The 17,394-nt window shown below is 39.8% G+C and overlaps 1 protein-coding gene across 1 annotated transcript; it reads right to left on the bottom strand.

Annotated features, from left to right (window-relative positions):
- Positions 1-644: 644 nt before the first annotated feature.
- Positions 645-16,832, bottom strand: LOC131770477 (PHD finger protein 3). Its single transcript, XM_059086186.2, has 18 exons — positions 15,683-16,832; positions 13,190-14,197; positions 12,090-12,211; positions 11,774-11,964; positions 11,150-11,248; positions 10,701-10,825; positions 9,624-9,723; positions 8,945-9,146; positions 8,155-8,251; positions 7,309-7,468; positions 6,965-7,081; positions 6,528-6,599; positions 6,201-6,242; positions 5,312-5,520; positions 5,091-5,156; positions 4,012-4,264; positions 3,464-3,659; positions 645-2,713 (listed from the first exon to the last, which is right to left on the bottom strand). The coding sequence occupies exons 1-18, from the start codon at positions 16,582-16,584 to the stop codon at positions 939-941; spliced, it is 5,736 nt and encodes a 1,911-aa protein (XP_058942169.2). The 5' UTR covers positions 16,585-16,832; the 3' UTR covers positions 645-938.
- Positions 16,833-17,394: the final 562 nt, after the last annotated feature.

Raw genomic sequence — 17,394 nt, 5'->3', positions numbered from 1 at the left:
TTTTTGTGCTATATTTTCGATTTCTGGTAAAAAAAAAAGTATTGATGAAACATTGAGTCCCATCTGCTGGTCATTTGGAAATTGTCCCAATAATTTTCATTTCACACATACTGTGCATGCATTGCGATAGAAACGGAGATTAGGTTAGACACAACTGACATAGCTAAAGTTCCCTGCTAGCTATCAATCAGTCTTCTACTCCAATTAAAAAACCTTGTTTTCCAGTAGAGTTCGATTGTAGCTTGCGGCGCTTTCGTTACTGTAAAGTTCTTTAGGCTGTCAATCTCCTTTTTGCCAAGTTCCTTTTGCTCGAAAAACTTGAGCCTGCGATTTTGTTTTGCTTGGTAACGAGAGCTCGGAATAACCGCGTAAAATGTCAGTCCAACTTCACCAAAAAGTAAGGAAAAAGTGTGTACACTTAAATCATACGTAAATCACAGTTTTCAAAAAGCTAACAAAAAAATTGTACAGTCTGCACGGTCTGGATGGAAAGGAAAAATCGACAGTGATCCTAACGTTTATCGGGGACTGGAAATAAACTGTGGATCTCTTTAAGTTGTCATGTTTCCCAAACAGTTTCCAAACAGAACGAAACTGCTTAGTACATAGCAGAAGACTGTTGTCCTAATGGGAGACCAAGATACTTAAAAAGAATGACGAACACATTTTATTAGATGTTAGAGAAACAACACAGCAACCGCTTTGATAAAACTCCACAGCATCATATATCTTTAAAAACATCTACCTGCTTTGTACAGAAGTTATAACCCACCGGAACTAAAAGTCTCTAATTAACACAACGCGTCTGAGCCATATTGAAAAAACTTCAAACGGCATCCCAGCAGAGAGCTCTCGGAATATTCACGATACAAATTCATTGAAGTGCAATTGAACTTTAACGAACTTTGGGTACAACTGTTTCTAACAATTTCGTACGATCACCGCCTCCATCTCTCCCGACCCCAATTCTCCCGGAACCGTCTTTCGTCTCTACGTTCTTGGTATCTCGGTCGTTCGTCTATCGGTTGGGCGTGTCTGTCTCGCCGATGTTCATCCTCGTGCCAATGCCGTCCGGACCTGTGCTGATTCCGCCAGTCGTTTCGCGAATCCCGAGGGTTACGCGAATCAAATGAACCGGAAGACCTGGAATCCCGTGAGTAGCGCGGGTTATTGTACCAACTATCCCTCTCTCTTTCGCTCAATCGTCTTTGTTCCTGAGATTCACCTCTGTGTTCGCTTGATAATCGCCTATTCTCCCGCGATTCTAAGCGGGATTCGCGCGCCGCCAGCCGCGCACGCTCTTCTGGTCGAAGACCGCTGTACTGCTGCGTGACGTCGTTCACGTGACGATTAATGTGTGGAGGTTCAGTTATGTGTGAACCATGGCCCTGAGCAGGCGGCTGATGTCTCTGAGCAGACGATGCAGGCTGGAAATTCAGGACAGAGGGTTCAGGAAACTGATGGCCATGAGAACTGGAAAAAGTAGAATGTGAACCGTCTGTGGTAGAGCCATCACGCTCTGGAATACGCCCATTTGATATGACAGCCGCTGAACGTTGATCGGCTATAATTGAGGATTGTCGATCGCTCATACTTGAGGGCTGCTGTAATCCTCCACCGGTAGACATTGGTTGACGGTCAGCCATATCTGAAGCTTGTGGCCCATTTGCTCCAGCAGGCGTGGTTGTTTGGTCAATTAGCCCAGAAAGCTGTGGCCTGTACCCCGCTGGGGCCGAAGGATTTCTCATATTTTCACTGTTGAGAGGCACAATGGGCTGCAGTATGCTGCTACCTGATGCAGCGGACGGACTTCTCGGCCCAGCTGAGATGAGCGACGGGTTAACGGTACCTGCTGTGGCTACGGCAGTGGTCTCGTTTCCTTGATTGCCTTCTCCTTTTGATCCGGTGGTAGCCCCTAAGGGTAGGATTGAAGTTAGTGCTGTCAAGTGGGGACTTAAACTTTTACTGGCAGCACCTTGAATTCTCTGAAGAGTGGAGACCAACATTTGCAGACTGGAGGGTTTGGTTGGCTCCTCTGATGGTACAGATACTGCAGGTTTGGCTTGGTTGAGCTCAGTGGAATTAAGGTCAAGAACTAAATCTTCTTCGGGATCATACGGTGCATCGTCGTCTACTGTTTCATTCTTCTCATTTTCTGGATTATTTGCAACAGGAAATTGAATCTTCGGTTTATCCTCGCTATTAGCCGAAGTTGAATGGTCAACAGCTGCAACTTCTTTTCGCTGTGTCTGTGCCAAGATATACTGCCGTGCGCGCTCTTGTAGATCCAGTAACTGCTGTTTCTGTGCCTCAAGGGAAGGAACAGATGAATTACTCGTAGAAACAGGAGAGCTCGCCGCTCCAGAGGAGGAAGCAACTGAAGGTGTAGATGTCTCAGAAACAGGAGAAGCTTTGGCGGACAAATCCTTGGTTTCCTTACTGCTGATCTTAGCTTGAGTGGTGTTGTACTGGAACACAATGTCTTCAATGTCCGCTGGAGGCGAGTCATGAAGTTCACTAAGCACGTCTCGTTTCCTGGCCGGACTTTCCACAGCACCTCCATCACTGCTGCTGTTCTCCACACTCGCTGAACTGGTTCGGCGCTTTGGAGGAGGGGACAGTGAGCGCTGACTAAGTGCACGCGGGCGCTTGAACATCACCTTAGATCGGACAATAACTCCAAGGAGCATGTGAGGACGGGGATCATTCAACCCTGAAGGAAAGAATAAATCCAACATCAATTCAATTTATTTCAGTTGCCCTTGCTATAAAAACAGTACAACCTGGCAGTGAAGAGAATGTCAAGCGTATGGTCTCAAACTTTTTTGGTAAGGAGTCTGTATAACAGTCAACCAAAGAACAATTGCCATGTAACTGCTTCACGCAATATCCACATGAAATTTAACAAAAGGGTCGTACGAGTAGACAAGGCTGCAAGCTTGAAAGTGACATCCTGATATACCACCAAATTCGGTCGAATGGTTCAAAGGTAAAAGTGTAGACGCTAGGTAGAAACGTTTCGGAAAAGATCTAGGGAGTGAAGCGTTTTATGTTTCCATTCTCGAAGCTCTCTTGAATTTGCTATTCGCTACTCCCTCTTCGGGGAGGGGTGGTCAACTTGCTTTCCAAACAGCAGTCGAGAGGTCAAAGCTATAATCTAGAGGGTGTTATCCTGATGTAACACCAAGTTCTCTGGAATAGTTCAGATGGAAAAGATGCAAAACTGCAACAGCTTGGGGGTAAGAGTTTCAAATACGATCTAGGGAGTTAAGGATTTAGGGAAGTTTTCTTTGCCAATTATCGAGTGTTTTGGAAAGCTAATTCAACGCAGGCTTAATTTTCGCCGCTCTCTTGAGTTTGCTCCGCGTTTCTCCCCGCCCGGGTACAGATGGTAGCCTTATTTCCCGAACAGTGGTCGATTGTCGAGCCTAAATTCATATATCAAGTTCAGATGCAGTCTTACCAGGTCCATCAAACGGTAGTAGTTCCGGCGGTATGCGTTGATGTGAGGCTAGAGGTACCAGATACATATCTTTGACTCCCGTGTAACAGTTACTGACTACTCCACATCGCTTTCTACTGTAAAAGTACGAATACAGCGACACGTAGCTCAACTTCTCGTCATCAGAGGAAGCCTCGTACCTGATCACACACACCTCCTGGGAAAAAAATCGAAGACGGAAACCATTACTTATAAATGGTAGAAAGAGTCTGCAAAAAAGCCTTTTGGTTCACACTGCCTCAGCTTATCCTGGTTTTAGAGGCATGGAGCGCTAGCGAGTATCACTACTAACTCTCGATATAATGTTGTGACAATATTATCTCATAAAAGTTATTCTCACCACTCAACATTCTAGACGGTTAAGTGGTTCCTATGGGGGCAGTAAGCCTCTCTGACATGACAACTCTTGCCCAAGAGTAAAAAAACAAACTAGGAAGAAATCTGCTACTAGTATTTCAAAAAACTCAAAATTGAGAAGTTTTAAAGAAATGTGCGCAAATAGTTCTTACCCTTGATGTAGAGCTCTTCAGTTGTTGTAGATAGTCCCAAACCTGCTCATGCGCAATGCGACCCTGAACATGCAGTGTATCGGGCAACAACTGCAGCAGATCGTCACATGGTCCGGACACACGATAAGCACTCGTACCGAACTTAGCTATACTCTGCATCATCACAAACCCTTTCCACACGGCTGGGACTTTCTTAGCTGTCTTGGCCAGCATAGAGGGTGACTCGGGAGGCTGCACGGCCGAGTCTGGTGAGCTGTGAAAACAACGCAGTCAAATACAGCAAGTTTCAATTAAGCGTCGAACGTCATCCGGGATCACACTGGTTTTGCTTTACTTTGCTCTGTGATTGGTCCAGAAACGTTGCACCGCTCTCTCAACCAATCAAAGACAAAACTAAAACTAATCACGTCTTGGTCGCCGCGTTTTCCCGGGCTTTGGTTGGCCGCGGTAATTGCAGTAGTTTTGGTTTTTACGACACTCAATCGAAAAGCTCTCTAGAGCGCTTTTCGACTACGTTTCGTGAGATCAACACCAGAGTAATTATAACGGCCAATCAGAATACAGACCCATATCGCAAGGAGCTAATAAGAACTAAAAAATAAACATAAGCAAACTAGCTGAGGCGCGAGGCAACGCAAGTGCACAAATCGTAATTGGTTTTAGATTGAATTTGATTGGTCGATAGAGAGGCGCGAGTTTTCAAGACCAATCACGGAGCTATCTAAAGCAAAACAAAAGCGAAACTACAGCAAAACTAAAGCAAAACTACAACAAAACTACAGCAAAACTACAGCAAAACTACAGCAAAACTACAGCAAAACTACAGCAAAACTACAGCAAAACTACAGCAAAACTACAGCAAAACTACAGCAAAACTACAGCAAAACTACAGCAAAACTACAGCAAAACTACAGCAAAACTACAGCAAAACTACAGCAAGACTACAGCAAAACTACAGCAAAACTACAGCAAGACTACAGCAAAACTACAGCAAAACTAAAGCACAACTTAGCAAACCTTGAGCAAACTGAGTCGAGAATCCGGAATTACAAACTATTTTAAACTAAAAAGGAACAAACCTGGCGGAAGTGACAATGTCCATGGGTGTAGGAGAAGGAATTGAACTCTCAGCAACAGCTTGAACTCTGTTAAAAACAAATCACCTCAACACTAAGAAAATGAAGCAACACCCCTCTGTCTCTCAAAACTTAACGCCCTACTCAATCATCACACAAAATTCTTTCAAAACAATCAACAATTCTCGCGTCCCTCCCCTCCCTAAGAACTCCCAATGCCTTACATTGACGTGGTTGATACAAGAGGCGCAGGTGTTTCTCTCCTCGGAGGTTCCCCTGGGGGTGCCATTTTTCCAGTGCAGATGCGGCAGTTGAGATCAAAGAGGTGAATCCGATGTTCATCTGTGGTGTCGAGAAGCAAGGTGCTGGATCCTGTGTTGCTATCAGGAAGACCTTTCTCTTCTTTAAGCTCTGTAGTTGCTTTGACTGAATTCTAAGAAAAAAAAATAATAAGAAAAAGGCATAAAGAAGAGATTAACATATTGTAATTCTCAAAAACTAGATGTAACCCTCAACTCCTATTCTCAGCAAAAGCAGTTTGTAACTCATTCAAAACTGATATAAAAAAAGAAGCGCGAAATGCAAAGGGGGTTTTAACCTAGGACTTGTAAACAAAAATAAAGAAAACCGTGTGAAAATGATGCTTGGAAGATTTCACTTGAATGGTTACTCAACAGCTTTTTATTTACGGATTTAGAAATAAATCCTTGGATCACTAAGTTTGTTGTGTTAAAAAAAAAAGAAAAAAAATCCATGTTGTCGTGCGTCGGCTCAGTAACACAAAGCGATACTAAAGTGTGTCACATTATTACATTTCAAACTCCAAGTATTGCATTTCTAGTGTTCTGATTGGTTCACTAAACTTCAGTTATCGGCTCATATTCCGAGTCACCTTATACGGAAATGCATTGAGACGTACTGGAAGCTGAAAATTGTTGCTGAAAATATTCAAACGTTCAGAACTTAATGAAATTTAATAAAACAACGTTTCTATTTGCTCTTGTTGGATACGAGAATGGTTACAGCCAACTCATATTCAACGCGCGCTCATGGAATAATTGTTGAATATACGTCAATATACAGTATGGACAACTATTATTACTTCATTCTCACCTCAAGCGTACTCAAGTCATCATCGTCTATTTCAACCTCTCCCTAACAAAGCAGTCAAAGTATTAGGAGGTAAGAAGATATTCTTTATAAAGCACTCCATAACGTTAACCCTCTAACTCCCAGAAGTGATCAACACAAAACTTCTCCCTACAATATCCATACATTCTTCTGCAAACAGGTAATGAGAATATTCAAACTTATCAGGTAGAAGCTGCTATCTTGATCTAGCACCAAGTTCTCACAACTAATTTACAAGGAAATGTGTAGCAGCTACAGGGGAGAATTAACAATCGCATCTTGGGAATTAAAGGGTTAAAAAAAACTAACCTTGTGTGTTTTCTTGGTATGTGCTTTGGTTGCATTTATCTCCTCTTGGCTCATTCTAATCATTTCCAGGGTCTAAAGATATCAAGAATAAAGTTTTACTTGAGAGGAAAACCGCCACAACAAGACGAAAGTACACTACTTCTATGAAGTAGTCGTTCCGAGTCCCTTCAAATCTTCTCCATCTTCAGCCATCCTTGCTTCTCCTTGGTTCATGACTGCTTCTATTGCACTAATATTTTGCGGCCCCTTTCCACATACAGATAGTTTGGCAGCTCCCAAAAGTGACTTAAAACAAAGTGACGGTGCCCCCTTAAATATCCCATACAATAATAACACCCCAAAGGGGACATCCGTCGACACTGCTACTGAGGGTGACACATGCAACAATTGACGCCTTCGTGACTTCTCTATTAAATACAAATGGAATCAGTACTAACATGTTTTGTTTCCTGTTCCCGCCAGGTAGCCAGCTCTGGTGATGCCAGCTGTTCAGGTGTCATCCGCACGAGACGATCTACAGTTATCTCCCCTGACAGAACATGTCGAAACAGAACCTAATGATAAAAAAGAAACATTGACTACAGTGGCTCTCAAAGCAATGTTTTTCGGCAAAATTAATACAAACATTTCATTTCGAATCATAATTTGCTTAGACATTTGAAATCATTTCCAAAACATACCAAGCAAGCATTTTCTGAAACAGCATCAGTTTTAAAGGAAATTTTACAAATTGCAGACAGTGAGAGTTCGCAGCCTTTCAAAAGCTTCCAACCAATCTAACCTTGTTCCTGGGGTCCTTGAGGTTAAACATCAAGCTGCGGTACTTGTTCTTATAGCGTTGCCCTGTATCTCCAAAGAAAGAAAACATTTCCCTTTCGACATCCAGTGAACACTTGTCAATGTCTTCTTCAGTTACGTTAAAATCCTCTTGTTCCTTGGATCTGTAACGGACAATATCAATAAATATTTCAACAGAGGTTAACTACTGCGCACTGACTCTAACAACTAATAAAATCAAGTTTTAATTCATGCAATATAACGTTTAATACCTGTAAGGATCCTTTTTTACTTAATATTTAGAATACATACATAGATGTTGTCGTAGTCCTTATACACAAAGGTGATCCACGGAGAAACTTATAGTATTCAAAAGGAAACAAATTGTCTGGTAATACTCTTGGCAAAGGTTTCATTAAATAACAAAAAGCAGGTTAGCCTAGAGGCTGTTATCAAGACGCTTTTTCCTAAAAAAAAGTCCTTTGAGATAATCATTATAATAGCATGTCATTATAACATGTAAATTGTTATGTTTATAGTCTAATATCATTTATAAAATAATTCAAATAGTACGCGCGCTCTGATTGGCCATAAAACCATTTTACATAAGCGTATGTAAACACGGTTTTCGTTCCTCTTTCATTAGTTATTTTATAAAAGAAATGTAAAATGGTTTCCGTGTTTACATAGCCTGATGTAAACACTTGGGAGGTTGGGAGAACACGAGATAAGCGTAGGAAACCACGACGCGAAGCGGAGGTTTCCTCCCAACCTCCCGCGTGTTTACATCAGGCTATGTAAACACGGAAACCATTTTACATTTCTTCAGTATAACACGCATATGACAAACCTTGTTGTTAAGATTTCCCTCAGTGATTTTTTAATATTTTCTCTCACAGTTTTCTCGCTATCTTCTTTTTTGTCTTTCTTTTTCTCATCTTTCCCAACTGCAATTCAACACAAAAGATGTGTTAACTTAATCCTTCCAACCTAATAACAATTTCCATGAAGGTTTTCAACATCAAAATGCATCACAATCACTTGACTAAGTTGAAAGAAATACACGGCAGAAAGGCAAGAGAGTTCCCAAGTTCATCTCCACCACAAGAACCAATATGAATTTAAGTACCCCATTTCGTTGAAATGAGTGCCCATGTTCTAATGAGCGCCAAACCCCTTGGCCACACTGTCAAACAAGCATCCCTCTCAAATAAGTGCCTCCTCCCTCACACTCTTAAATAGCAGGGATACAAGGAAAACCTGTTCCTATTGCCACTTTACTTATAACTTCTCAAGCTTCAACTGCAATGGAATAAGCACAGGAGAGCCCCCCCCCCCCCTCAATTAAGTGCACTCCTCTCCATGAGCACCCCTCCTTTTAGCAGAAATTTGAAATCATCACCCACGTAATTATTAGAGGAAATATAGTGAGTTATGCATCAGTTTAAAAGCCTGGAAATAATCCTGTTGGTCACATTGCGTGTATTTCCCTATTCCTGTCTATCTGAACAAGAGCAGGAATTCCACCTAATTATTTCTGATAAATGATTTTACCCGAAAAAATTATACACAGATTGTGGTCCTCAGGGACAATTTTTCTCCTATTTCCAGATGTAAATGGTTGATCTCAAACTACAAACCTGATGGCCGCAGCACCTCAAATGTAGGATGATCATGCAGCCAATCAACTAACTCCTCCTGACAGGGTGCTGCCACACCTGCAATCACCCGCCCAGTGGACCTCTCAATGACTGCTATTCCCTCTTTGAGTTGTGCAGATTCTGTCTGTGAGGAGACTTGGGCTGTTTCAGAATTCCAAGGGACTGGCCCTAGCAGACTTGACTAAACCATGAAATTAAAAGAGTGCTCTTTTCGTTATTAAGATAAAATGTTGACCTGAAATAATAAATGTTGCATATTTCAAGATGCCCCGAGAGCTGCCTGTACGGTACACGTCACTGTCTTTCCACATCCACAAAAGAAACACGGTTACCTTGGCAGTGCCTTGATGTTAGAGTAGTCATATAAACAGAAAGTCCATAGTGCTGCTTTGGTACTACTGTTCTTTTTTAACTGTATGCTGGTTTGTCATCCATGCTCCCTAACTGATAATCATCAAACTTACTACCACCTCCGATTTGCAATTCAATCAATGACCTCCTGTTTTGGAGGAGGAATACGTTCCTGTTTTGAAAGAAGTTCCTTTTTGGTACCAGTGGCATTTAAAAGGGTCAACCTTGCCAAAGAAAGTGCCTTTCAAGACAGCCCTTAGTGTCCACTTGGATAAACATATTGTGAAAAAAAAAAGTACAGACTCACTGTTGGCGACGTGACATTCTTGGATGTGGGCACAGAGGATTTGCACCCCATTCGTTTTTTCTTCTCTTCCATGATTATTTTCAAAGATTCCTCAGCATGCCTGAAAATTCAACCAAGACAAATAATAAGCCTACTCAAGAATGCCTTATACTTTGCTTGACATTTCTTCTTAACCCTTGAACTCCAAGATGGGATTAACATGCAACTTCGCCCTATAATATCCATACAGTAATTGGCAAACAGGTAATGAGAATACTCGAACTTATCAGGTAGATGTTGTTATCTTGACCTAACACCAACTTCTTGTAACCAATTTAATAGGAAATGTGTAGCAGCAAGAGGGGAGAATTAACGATCAGATCTTAGGAGTTAAACAGTTAAACTGAATCTCTCACATGTGAAAACAAAGCTATTTAAAAGGATTCTTACCATGCAATACCTCTGCTTTTTATTTCAAATAGCATCCTAATGGCCTTCACTGAACTACAAATCATTTTGTATGTGCATGTATCATAAAAGGTCTAATTTGGCCCTTTACAGTATAACTCCCATGAGAGACCAAGACAGAATTTCTCCTTATGATATCAAAACAATATCAAGCAGACAAGTAATGAGAAAAAAGAAAAACACCAATAAAGGGATTATTGGTGTTGATCCAATAACAAATTCTCCAAACCAACATCACAAGATTTGTATAGCAGACTGTAAGGAGAATTACTAATCAGATATTGGTAGGGATGGGTATACTGTGATGCAGATGGGAATTTGCACTTGTGTTTTGGAACTGACTTGACTGAGATTGACCTGAAAATAATATGAACTCTAGCAGTTTGTCAAAAACTGTTGTGCAGCCGGGTATAACTAATATCACTGCATGTCTGTAGGTATCACTCTACTACTGCTTATGGCACTGTGAGAGTTTGTTCTAACTTTTAGACTCAAGGTGAACCACCTTCACTGAGTAACTCAGTGGAAAAAGGACTTGTTAACAACAACTCACCTAAAAGTTTTTCACTTCATTGTGGTAAATACATGACAGGGGATTATTTTACCATTAACATTCATATCAAGTCTTACCTTTGCATACACTCTGAACTGCAGTAAACAGATTGATAATCAGCAAGTTTAGAACAATCAGTGGCCACACAGTGCGACTGGGTGGGATGATGCATGTATGATGCTGGAGTTGGTGTTGTCCTCACCTATGCAGCAACAAAAAGATCTTAAGTATGTCTTCTTTTTTAATGCTGCACTGTTGTCTTGCATTTCACCAAGTTAATTGTTGTGTTTTTTGTTATGAAAATGTACAACCAACGTCTGGTTTCTTTCTCAAATTTTGTCATGGTTTTGATTAATTGGTAACTGGACTCCGTGCTATCCAATTGTGTCTGTAATCATACTCATTGTTAACAAATTGGACTCCTGCTTTGCAAGTGTCCAATTTTGTTAACCACTCACACGATTCCAGACTGAATTAGACTCCACTCAATCCTGTTACCATTATAAATGGTGGGAATAGACTTCACCTTCTTGGGTATTTTGAAGCCTTTGTGTTCTGGAATGTTTTTCCTTCTTTCATCTCTTGTTTCTCCTTTAGAATCTCTAGATCTTTTGCTACTGTCATCCTTAACAGAAACAAAACTTACAATTAATTGTTAAAACTAAACCAGGTCAATGTATGCAATACCAAGGACACTGTTCAACCCCATAGGTTCAAAAATTTAACCCTTTAGATCCTAACATCAGTATGCATATTCTCCTTACTGCTTCCTAGACATCTCCTAGGGTGCTGAAAAGGAGAATTTGTTTAACAATCAAGAGCCTCTTTAGTTGGTGATCATTTTCTTTACTCTCATGATCTTAATGTGTGATTGAGGGGTGATATTGTAAGGAGAAATTATTTGCTTGTCACTCTCAAGTGTCAAGGGGTAAAAGACTTCTTTCAGATGAGATTTCTGCTTTTTAAGCAAAAGTTCCATCTACAATGCAAATGATGGATTCAATTTACTGGATACATTGTTTAAAAGAATAAGGTATTTCTCTAAATATGTGTTGGTCATATAGAGCATTAATAAAATATTGTGAACTTTTGGAAATTGTGGAACAAAAGTGATTGGTTGCACAAACACTTGTGCTATACATGCACATACCTCATTCATTTCAACCCTGATATGTCGCCGCTTTCTTGTCTCTGGTTTGCCAGGGATTTTCATCTTAAGCGAGCGCTCTCTGCGAGGACGACATTCTCCTGTGTTTTCTGTATTAGTGACCTCTCTGCTCTCTTCCTCAGGTCTTCCTGATGTTGCTTTGGCTTCCTTGCTGCACCCTTCTTCTATTTTTGCTGGCATGTCAAAAAAATTGATACCATTACCTCAGTTAGAACTATCTTCCAATGTAATTCAGTATGGGGACTGCAACATTACTATCCAAACAAAGCTATTTTATTCTATTCTACAGTGATGGTACCTTTGCATTTAGGGCAGACATAGTCTTGGCTGTTCTTCTCCATTTGTCTTCCCTGAGCCATTGTTATGCCAACACACATCCCATGAAACCACTCTTCACAGCGGTCACAACAAATCATGAACCTAAAAAATCACAAACAATTAACATGATGACCTTAAAATATTACAAGCACATGTACTGATCTTTGCTGTTCAATATGTTGCTATTGGTTATCAATGTATAAATCACTGTAGATTTCATAACATAGCTTGCCCACTTAAAATCATCAGCTTGATCTCAGTGTTTTTTCTGTATGATTTTATCAATAAAGTACATGCTAATATTGACACAGAATTGTGCACGCGTCTGAATTTCTTTGACCTTTACACTCAACAAATAAGCATTCACGCTTTCAAAAGTTAGATCAGACAACTTTTAAAAGACTGAAATGTATCACCTTAATGTCACGTTTTTGCTACCAAAAAGTTGAATAACATAACGTGCGGGTTATCCACCAGTGCAGGTAATCTGTTGACTTTTGTTTTGGCCTATGCAATAATCGGCCAGTGTGGGTAATCCGCCATGCAGGTGAAAAAACCCCTCTGTCTCTTGCACAATATATATATATATATATATATATATATATGTTTACATAATAAGCTGAATCATGCTTGTATTTTAATTTGTTCTTGCAAATGATCTGTTGGAGCACATTGGCATTTTTTGCTTTTATATGATATAAAATAAAGAGATTCCATGTTGAAGATGTCAAAATAAGGTGAGAGCATCAGTGACACACTCAGCTACACCATGTGTACCACTTTTTTCTTCATACTACATTTGAAGTCATATGATAGGAACATGGAATCTAACTGTTAACCCTTTAACTCCCATGAATGACCAAGACAGAATTTCTCCTTACAATATCAATATAATAATAAGCAGATAAGTGATGAGAATAAAGAAAAATATCAATTTGAGGATAATTGGTTGATCCATTCCTAAATTCTCTGAACTAACATCATAAGATTTACATGGTTGGCAGTAAGGAGAATTACAAATTTGATCTGAGAGTTAAAGGGTTAAATCCTATCTGGTACAGTGAATTAACATGATCTTACCTGTTACCATGTGGTTTTCTACAGATACACCACAAACGATCTGGATCATACTCTGGATCATAATCTGAGTCATCGTTAACCTCCTCATTGTTATCTGAGTCCATCTCAGCATCTGACTCTTTATCTTCTTTGCTTTCTTTTAAGTCTTTCTTCCCAGGATCCTGTTTAGAATCCTCGACAGCTTCCTCGTCTGTTAAATCATGAGCTGTGACCTCTTTTTTAACAGATTTCTCAACACTTTTGTCCTCTTTATCAGACTTTGTATCTCCTTCACTTAGCACATTTTCTCTTTTATCAGTTTTTTGTATGTTGTGTGTGGAATTATTTTCCATAGATGTTTCCAATTGTTCACCTTTTTCAGCATTTTTCTCTGAGTTATCCACAGTCTTTCTTTCTTGTCTTCTGCTACTTCTCTTATTTTCATTTTCCTTGTTTTCAGATGGTTCAACTTTCACTTCTGCTGTCTTCTTTCTGACAGCTTTTTCTTCTATGTCACCTCCTCTTTCCTTCTTGGCAAATGATATACTTTTATCATCTTTCACCTCAGAACTACCAGCAGTCCTCTTAGAAATGTCTTGATCATCTTCTTTTATATCTGACTCATTATTTGTAATCTCTGTTTCATTACTGTCTTTGACTTTTGCTTCTCCAGTTTTCAGTTCATTGTGAGATTCTTCTTTAGTTTTTTTCACCTTTGTTTTGACCTTTCCTTCTGTCGCCTTCTCTTCTTCTTCTTTAGTCTGTTTTCCTCTATTTCTAGTCACCCTTCCACTTTTTCTTATTACTGTTTTTTCCTCTGGTCCACTCTTTGCCTCCTCAGAAATTTCTGTTTTCCTATTTCTTCTCTTTGTGTTTGATCTAGTTTCATCAGATTTGCTTTCTTTATCATTGCTCTCTTCTTTATTACCATCTGAATCTTCAGGGTTTGTTTCCTGACGTTTTCTTGGAGCTTTTTTGTTTGTTTTCTGCGTTGCCTCCACAAAAGCCTTGCTTTGATTCCTGGGTGACCTACAAGAAATGTAAAATTATATTATATTTAAAAAAATTAAGTCTTATTGAAGGGTAATAGGTTGACCACTGGAGATTTCAAGCAGAATTTCTTCACTAGGCTATACAATTGTATATGTCTTTTGGTTTTCCTGAGTTGAACTCCTCAGAGGCACCAAGTAAATAGCTAACTGCTCATTTTCAGCTTTTTTTTCCTTTGTTTTGTTAACCTTTTGACTTCCAAGATCTCATTAGTAATTCTCCTTACTGTCTGCCATACAGTTCTAGTGATGTCAGTTTTGAGAATTTTGTATTGGATCAACTAATGATCCTCAAACTGATATTTTTCTTTATTCTCATCACTTGTCTGCTTGATATTGTATTGATATTGTAAGGAGAAATTCTGTCTTGGTCACTTGTGGGAGTTAAGGGTTAATATTTGTTGTTTTTCAACATCTCTAATTGGGGTTTTGAACAACTATCTTGAATTTAATCTGTTAATTTACCTATTTAAAATGTCCAGAATGTCACCTAAATTTGCAAGTAGTGGAAAGCAGGCAATTTAATGTTTATTATTTGCCATTTACTGTACAAGGATTCACCCTATACTCCCATGTTCTAAGTAGTAATTCTCTTTACACTCTGCCACATAATTGCTATAATATAATATCATATTTTATTTTTCTACTCATGACTTGTCTGTTTAATAGTGCAATGATATTATAATGAGAAATATTGTATTGGTCACTCATGAATGTTGAAGGGTAAGAGGGAGGATGGCAATTTCACGCTTTAACAATTTTATTCTGTACCAAACTATCTGCATTTCAATGGTGTCTGTGGTGATCCTTGGATGAGATAAACATGCAAAGAGATCTTCTCCTAGCATGAAATCTTCCGCAACAAAATATAACAAGCATGTATCACAGAGCATTGTGGGAGACAAATTACATTGACGCTGCTCATCCTTTGGTCAATTATCATGCTATTTTTTCAAGTGCTGATCCAGACATTATACATATAACAAAAGATTTGGGTTTAAAAAAAATAAATTTGTAGCAGATAGGGAGGCAGGCAGACTACTGCTAATATGGTTCTGCAGTAAATAACTTTCAACCTTCCATAAGGAAAGATATGTAATGATTCAGTGCATCTCGGCTATGTCAAATGACCTAGGCTGAGATGCCTGTCACAGGGTGGAACAGTGTGTAAAGTGTGTAAAGAATAGCAGACATTTAACCCTTACACTCCCAGATCTCATTATTAATTCTCCTTACTATCTATCATACAAGTCTTGTGATGTTAGTTCTGAGAATTTTGTGTTGAATCAACTAGTAATCCCCCGATTGATATTCTTCTTTATTCTAATCAACTGTCTGCTTGATAATGTATTGATACTTAAGAAGAAACTCTATCTTGGGATTCAAAGGGTTAAGGGCAGCCTACAGATCTGGTTTAGGGGCAAAGAGGATAATAAGAAAATGAAAAACATCTCAGAGAGCTTACCTTCGCACATTTTTAGAAGAGTCTTCTGGCTGTGAAGATGCTTTTTGTGCCTTTGCATCTTCCTTTGCATTTCTCTTTTTGTTATTTACAACTTTATCTTTCCCTTTTTTGTCAGCATCACTGTCATCCTTTTCCACTTTTTTCTGCGCCCTGCCACTTCTGCGTACTTCTTTCTTTTCTTCTCCTTCAGGCTGTTTTGCATATTTTAGCTTTGATATATCTTTGCCTCTTGAGATGGTTTTTCCAGCTAGGTTGCTTGTTTTTTGTGCATCTGAATCCTTTTTAACCTGAACACGCTTTCGAGGAGAACGCCTCACACCTTTATTGTCATCCTCCTGCTTCTCATCTCCTGGATTCCCTGTGGTTTTATTTAATTCTGCACGGTCCTTAGACCAATTAACATTATCAGAACCACCAGCCTGTGAAACATTTTCTTCAGCACTGTTTACTGGAGATGACTCGTCTCGTTTGTTCAGTATCCTATCCGCTTCGACTATTGAATCAAACGATGGGAACATGGTTCCATGGAAACCAAGTTCGCCTGTTAAAAGAACATCGTGGTTTTGTTTCAATGAGTCACTAAGCTCTGGATCAGTGTACAGAAGGTTCGTTTCACCGCTCGAGCTCAGAACTTCGTCGATTCGTTTGAAAGTATCATGCGGGAGAAAATGCTCGCTCAACACATCCACTTCGGCAGGATTTTGAGTCAGTTCGTGCACTTGATCGTCGGTAAACACTGGACTAATTGACGGTGTTATGTCTCGTAGCTCGACGTGTGGGTCAGTTGATATGTCACATATTGACCAGACGCTCGATTGTGCAGTGTTTGAAATCGTGGTAGCAGTAGTTGTTTTCGAAGGCACTCCTTCTACACTGGTATCAGCTGAAACCTTCGTCTTCATACGGAAAAGAACGTAAATTGGAAATCATAAACAACTAATTCTACGTTGGGATCTAACCCAAGGACGTGCGAGATCTGCTGAACTCCGTCTCAAAGCAAATACCCAGATTTCCTGAACGTGAAAGTGGAATTCAAGAAGAGTGAAAAATGGCTTGCAATCACAAATTACCGGCAGTGTAAACGATCTAAGTCTTCGAATACCTGACTCCTGTTAGGCCAAATTCGCCAGCCACATGCCGCCATGTTGTACCAAATCACGTGGGCATGTTTACACGCATGCACTCTCCCGCCATATATGGCGCATAAATCAGGTGTCTTGTGCACTGACCCCTCCCCGGTAAAGATGGTTGACTGTTTTGAGCAATTTAGTACGAGGAATCGCCTTTATTTACCATTTTCATTCTATATTAATAGGTCTAAGTGTCCATATCCTGATTGCGGTGGTTTTAAGTTATAAAATAAAAAAATAATAAAAAAAAGTCGGATCACTCAAGGGGGACAGGAGCCCTGGCTCCTGAGGGAGATTGAAACGCACTGCAATTTGCAAAAGCTTTGAAAACATTCCTAAAACGCTGCTCACTTATTTTTTCTCTTTTGAAACTTAAAAGCCTGATTTAGAAAAGGCTTTCAGCAGGTCACGAGCATGGATAGTGAAAGAATATCTTATAGGCCCGAAAGGTCTTCCTTTGCCAGGCAAGTGTGATGGATTGGATTTCGCAAGAAATATCAAAAGGCATGGGAAAATGTCGAATGTTACGTACTTTGAAAAGCGGGTAGAAGCTTCTTCGTTCTGTTTTTATCCATCACGCCA

The sequence above is a fragment of the Pocillopora verrucosa genome, chromosome 5 (assembly GCF_036669915.1).
Source record: "Pocillopora verrucosa isolate sample1 chromosome 5, ASM3666991v2, whole genome shotgun sequence".
NCBI classification, from domain to species: Eukaryota; Metazoa; Cnidaria; class Anthozoa; order Scleractinia; family Pocilloporidae; genus Pocillopora; species Pocillopora verrucosa.
This window is presented reverse-complemented; position numbering and strand designations above follow the sequence as displayed.

Coding starts and splice junctions, on each gene's coding strand:
- LOC131770477 (XM_059086186.2), bottom strand. CDS start 16,584: ATGAAGACGAAGGTTTCAGCTGATACCAGTGTAGAAGGAGTGCCTTCG. Junction 9,147..9,623: donor AGAATGTCACGTCGCCAACA/GTGAGTCTGTAC, acceptor TTCATGGTTTAG/TCAAGTCTGCTAGGGCCAGT. Junction 7,469..8,154: donor AGGGAAATCTTAACAACAAG/GTTTGTCATATG, acceptor TGTCCGTTACAG/ATCCAAGGAACAAGAGGATT.